Source organism: Frankliniella occidentalis, unplaced genomic scaffold (genome assembly GCF_000697945.3).
Source record: "Frankliniella occidentalis isolate FOCC.00 unplaced genomic scaffold, Focc_3.1 Scaffold407, whole genome shotgun sequence".
Taxonomy (NCBI): domain Eukaryota; kingdom Metazoa; phylum Arthropoda; class Insecta; order Thysanoptera; family Thripidae; genus Frankliniella; species Frankliniella occidentalis.
Window position 1 is genome coordinate 8,419 of NW_026267529.1, and position 5,903 is coordinate 14,321.

The 5,903-nt window shown below is 56.3% G+C and overlaps 2 protein-coding genes across 2 annotated transcripts; one reads left to right on the forward strand and one right to left on the reverse strand.

The window, feature by feature from the left end:
• Positions 1–651: 651 nt before the first annotated feature.
• LOC127751279 (cubilin-like) lies at positions 652–2,238 on the forward strand (the record flags this gene model as incomplete). Its single annotated transcript, XM_052274554.1, is given in 6 exon segments — positions 652–814; positions 901–1,076; positions 1,172–1,337; positions 1,544–1,684; positions 1,822–1,925; positions 2,034–2,238. Coding segments are annotated over 6 exon segments (909 nt in total), but the record flags the coding sequence as incomplete, so codon positions are not given.
• LOC113216970 (phospholipase A1) lies at positions 2,235–5,484 on the reverse strand. Its single transcript, XM_026436808.2, has 9 exons — positions 5,320–5,484; positions 4,730–4,850; positions 4,462–4,611; positions 3,872–4,266; positions 3,405–3,545; positions 3,227–3,334; positions 3,020–3,140; positions 2,653–2,798; positions 2,235–2,444 (listed from the first exon to the last, which is right to left on the reverse strand). Exons 1-9 carry the CDS (start codon positions 5,402–5,404, stop codon positions 2,380–2,382), a joined length of 1,332 nt encoding a protein of 443 aa, XP_026292593.1. The 5' UTR covers positions 5,405–5,484; the 3' UTR covers positions 2,235–2,379.
• Positions 5,485–5,903: the final 419 nt, after the last annotated feature.

A 5,903-nucleotide genomic window follows, 5' to 3' on the forward strand; every position in this document is an offset into this window, starting at 1 on the left:
AGGGGGAGGGGGGGAAGGGCGGCTTCGGGAGGGGCCGCCGAGTGGTGTTTGGCCTATGGGCGTCCCCGGCGTCCAAACAGGAGTGGGGCGAAAGATGTGTTTGCGGCGGCTTCGGGGCCGAGTTTAGTGAGGGCCTAACCCATCATGGCGGCGTTGCGCAGGTCGAGGTGAAGTACCGTGCAGGCTTGGTTCGTGTCGGGCTATCCATATTGACGGCGGGCAGGAGCACAATACTTGTGTATTTAACGCGCACAACAGTCCGTACGAAACGCGGCCGAACGCGTCTCGTCTGCTGACCGCCCGGTCCTCACGATCCGCTCCTCCGCTCAACTCTCGACTGACAGCGCGCCGGCGCACGGCACGTCTTGACGGGCGCTGCTGTCTCTCTCGCTCTCCCTTGTGAGGTGGCGCTACCTCTCGGTGGCAGGATCAGACGGGTCCAAGGGTGCCAGAGGAGTTGCCTACCTATCACACGTAACTCGGGTTTGGTTTAAGTTGCCGTCCGCAGCAATACATTGACCAATGTGGTACAGCGTAGTGTACTTCGTTCGAGAAATGGACAAACAATACATGGACAATAAATACCCGCCCGATACCAAAAAATCCCCTTTCAAACAAGCAATTTGAGACGCGGTGACTGGAATGTTTCAGATGCCCAATTTCTACAGCCTGGAGATGTACGCGGACAACACCATGTCCTTCTGCAGCAAGGAGCGCCCGCCCCCGATCAGCGTGCCCCCCTACTCGGGCGCCATCAGGATCACGTACCACTCCGGGACCGCGACCGGCAGAGGCTACAAGCTGACCGTGTCAGGTAGGCGCGGTGCCTCAGCGCACTCGGGTGGTGTCACTCGGTAGGCCCTCTGCTCACGCACGCCCGCCCGCGCCGACTGTCGCCAGCCTCCCGCTGCCCGCCGGCCGACCTGCTCGAGCCGTCCGGGGCCGTGTTCCTCAACAACGAGGCCAAGGAGTGCGTGATCCGCATCGTCGCCCCGACCAACCAGACCATCACGTTCTTCATCGGGGAGAACTCGTACATCACCCCGTCCACCGACTGCAAGGAAGGCGGCCTGGAGGTGAGCGGTGTGGTGGGGCTGGAGTCTACCGCACATCACTCTCAGTCGTGACTTGCGCTATGATCCATGGCTCTCGGCCTCGGCCTCGCCCTCAGGTGCTGGACGGCCTCGCCGGAAGCAGCCCTCGGATCGGCCGCGTCTGCGAGCCGTCCATGTCGCGAGGCTTCTCGTCCACCGGCCCCGGGATGCTCATCAAGTACTGGGCCAAGGACTTCAACACCTACAGCAGGGTCGACGGCCACTACTGGACCACGGACCAGGGTGGGTGCCTCCACCGTGTTCTACATTGTTCCACTTTGTCCGACCTTGTTTCACTTTGTTCTACACCCCGCCCTACCTCGTCACCCCTGGTTCCACCATGTTCTCCCTTGTTCCAACTTGTTCAACCTTGTTTCAGAATGTTCCACCTTGTTTCACCATGTTACTTCTTATTCCATCTTGTTCCACCTTGTTCCACCTTGTTCCAGGCCCTGGCTGTGGCGGCGCGCTCCACCAGGACTCGGGCGTCTTCACCAGCCCCATGTACCCGGCGCCGTACCGGAACGCCTCCGTGTGTCGCTGGGACATCTTCAGCCCCGGAGCCAGGAGTCCCGTGCTGAACTTCAAAGGTTGATATACATACTCGTTGCATCTACCTCTGCAAAACGTTGCATAAAATACATAACATATCGCAAGATCAGAAAGTATGTATCGAAGCACAGCACGGTACATCGCACCGTAACCGAATTCTTTACTCGCCCCACAGCGTTCGATCTGGGCCCCAACACGTCATGCGACACGGACTTCGTCGAAGTGTTCGACGTGGACGCGGAAGACAGAGAGACCAGCCTCGCCCGTTACTGCGGAAAGGTAAGGCCGAGAGTCCGAGGGAGGGGAGAACCCCCGTCTTCGAAGTCGATTCAAGTAAGAACGTAGTTGTTTAAATCGAGTGAATATCTAACCAACCTTCATTTGTAGGACAAGCCCGGCTTCGTGCGAGGACACACCCACCGCATCGCCGTCAAGTACACCACCAGTGTGCGCAACGGCGGCACCGGCTGGATGGTCGAGTTCAGGGGGCTGGCCTCCGGAGACCAGTGGCACCAACTAGACTCGTGGAAGTCCACTACATTATAGGAGATTTTAATTTAAATAAATTAAAAATGAAAACAAAACGCGTGAATTGATGCGGCTTTTATTGCGTCGTGTGGCCTCAAGCAAGCACACTGTTACGTCTGTGTGTATGTGTGTGTACGTGTGTGTGTGTCAGCCACATTGTATTTTTTCACGGGTCGTCGTCGGCAGTCGTCGTCGTCTTGGCGAATCAGCTGAGTAAACCAAGGCGCTTGAGCTCCTTCAGCGTCTGTCCGTCGCCAGAGTTCTCTTCGACTGTGACAGAAAACAACAGAAACCCGGTTGCAATGTGAGGAGTGCCTTGGAGTGCCTTGGAGTGCCTCTGCATCGGGCGGGCGGGGGACGGCAAGCACCGACGGCCGATGCAGACAAAAGGGTCGCACTGGGCTATTTAAAATAACGGAAACGGAAGTGCTCGTTTTGACACCGTTTCCACGTTTCGTTTTTTTTGGGGGACACTCACGGCAGAAGGGTGCGGCCGAGCCGGTCTTGACGGAGAAGGCGCCCCTGGCGGGGTACGACGGCGTGTCCAGTCCGATGGGGATGCACCTGCCCTTGGTGCACTCGGTGCTCCTGCTCGTCACGGGGCTCGGCACCGACTTCCTCCAGCTGCACACACGGGGCCAGAGTGAAAAAGATGAGTAATTGTTTGGTTCTGATTCCGAATACGCGCGAAAGTTGTCGGAGACTGACAGGCAGACAGACAGACAGACAGACAGACAGACAGACAGACAGACAGACAGACAGACAGACAGACAGACAGACAGACCGACAGACAGACAAACAGACAGGGAGGGAGGGAGGGATGGACGGAGAGAGGGAGGGCTCACAGGAGTCGCTGGCGACCAGTGCTGGTCTTGTGGCCCCACATGAGGCAAGACGTGTTGTTGAGGGCCTCGGTGAAGTACTCGTAGGAGCGGCTGTGGGAGCAGCTGATGAGCTCGGACAGCGCTGTGGGGGGACAGAGCGGAGCAGCGTTAGAGCTAGTCTGTGGTGCAAGCACGCGCAAGCGCGGCCGGAGCCAGGCGGGGGCTCACCGTTCAGGGGGATGGTGACGACGTCCAGGATGGACTTGGGCATGGTGATGTTGGGGCTGCTGCAGCCGGGCTGGTCGACTCCGCCGTTCATGTAGAAGTCGACGTGACCTAGGGGCGGGTCAGACGTTAGCGTTTGGGCACTCTGAGAGACCTCTGGGGTGTACTCGCAGGTACTTGCCGATGGAGTGCATCATGCCGAAGCCCAGTTGCGTGACGGGCTTGGCGTTGGTGTGCAGCACGTCCACGAAGCTGGCCGAGTACTTGTTGAGGCGTACCACGCGGGGCAGGGCCTCGAACCCGGGACCGGCGGGGTCGAACGCTGTCGGAAGAGTAATTTTTCTTGATTTCGTGTTTTATTTTGTTCAGATTTTTTTCTGATTGCCCCTGATTTTTTTCTTCTAATTTTTCCCGATTGTCCCTGATTTTTCTGATTTTTGAAGGGGCGTTTACTTATACAATTTCCAGCCCACCCTTCTGTTTTGAAAAAGCTATCCAGCGGGCTTATGCAAACGACCTCGTGCCTATCTGTCTGTATGTCTGTCTGTTCCACTAATAGGAGATGTGGTAGAGACTTGCAATTTTCAGGGTATCTTAAGGTCCACTCGTAGTTCAATAATGAAGTACCCCTCGCTTCGCCTTACGCACCGGTCACGCGGCCCACGCTGGTGATGTTGCGAGCTGCGTAGCCCGAGATGTGCGCGCCCAGGCTGTGGCCCATGAAGTGGAAGTTCTTGGCGGACGCGCCGTAGTGGGAGGTGAGCACGCGGCCCAGGTGGCCGATCTCCCGGCCGACGATGCGGGTGTTGGACACGGCCTGCAGGTAGTTGGCCTCCATGGCGCCCTGCCCCCAGTCCACGATGAACACGTTGCCGTCGACGTTCTTGAGCACGGCGTCCTTGAGGTCGGCCATCCACGTCTCGTTGCCGCTGTTGAGGAAGCCGTGGACGAGGAAGAAGGTGGGCTTGGAGGCCTCGTAGCCGAAGTCACCATGCGACGTTATGTTGGGCCCGGACTCGATGGTATAGCGCTCGGGGTACTCCCTGTGTGACATACAAGTTGTTGACGAATTTTGGATGACAGGTGATGGATGACGGATGATGGATGACGGATGATGGATGACGGGTGATGGATGACAGGTGATGGATGACGGATGATGGATGACGAATGATGGATGATGAATGATGGATTATGGATGACGGTTGACGGATAACGGATGATGGATGATGACGGTGCACCTGGTGTAGAAGTAGAATCGCACGCTGATGGCTTCGGGCTCCTTGGGCACAGGTACGGGCCGGCTCAGCGACACCCAGGGGCTCTTGAGGCTGAAGCAGCCCAGGATGAAGTAGCACACCTCGTCCTGTGTGGTCCTCAGTGCAACGAACCTGGAGCGAGCAAAGGGTAGGTTGAAAAGACAAAATTGATGTTATCACACAGTTTCTACCGTCGTTTCGCTCTGAGAGTCTGCTGCCACGTACCGAGGGAAACCCAAACCAAACTAACCTGACGGCATCCTCGACAATATTAGATGTTGTGTTCTTGACGGTCTCTACGACATTGGAGATGCCTTTTCTGGCCAAGTTCGAGAAGTTTGAGAACGAGCTGAAGAGCGAGGAAGTCCAACCTGAACAACACAGAAGTCACTGTTTGTTTATGGGCTACTATCACTATAAGTTCCCAGGGGATGATGCGGAAAAAATTACGACGGTTAAAAGAGCATTGAAACGATTTCGTCTCCACCCCTAGTACGAATGCTGCGACTGTCGACATCAAACAGACGTATGAATAAGACGCATAGAGTCTTTAAACAAAATGACAACGCCAAAAAAGGTGTGACGAAAATGTCACACATAAAGGAGTGCGTAACAGCCACGTCAAAAACAAATCTGATTTTTGGTATCGGACATCAACACACGTTTACAATTTGGTCCACATTTATCTCCCGCGCAAGACACCATTGTCACAGGGTTACTGTTGCGCCATACTCCAACACATTAGACTGACACATTAGAAGACACTTCAGTTTCAGCAAAAGCGCGTCTAGCCCTCCTCCGCGGACGGAACAATTCGCACCCAGCCCGCCCGGTGCACACCTTGCGCGTTGGCGGGGGTGGGCCCGACGGCGAGGGCGAGGAGGGCCACCCCGATCACCAGGACGAGTCCGAGACGCCGGCACATCTTTGCGCGCGAACTGAAGTACGCGTCCTCGACGGGCCAAACATCCGGCCGCGGCGTCGCGCCGGCGCTTATGTAGGCCCGTCTCGCTGAGCGTCACCCGGGGCTGCAAACACAGCTGCAGGGCCTGAGCGGCACGGGCGGCCGACTCCTCGGCGAAAACCACCGAAATACAAAGAGGACCGAGTCCTAAGCGCATGGCTATAGGCTAGGGGCGTGATGGTGTGCAACTCGCCTTGTTTGTATTTTCTTGTATTTTTTTTCCTTCCGTTGTCGATTGTTTTGCTATTGTCCGTAATAGTATTGCAAAGTGACTCATACTTTCGAGTCATGACGGTCAGCTACCCAGGTAGCAGAGCTGCAGAAAATGTGCATTTTGTGTCCAATTTAAAAAGCGCCTAAAACGCAGATGGGACATACCAGGTGGCTGATTAACCCCGCGCACTTCTGTAGTTAGACTGTGCCGCACGCACGAGTGCGGGCGGGTTGCCTACTCGCCCGG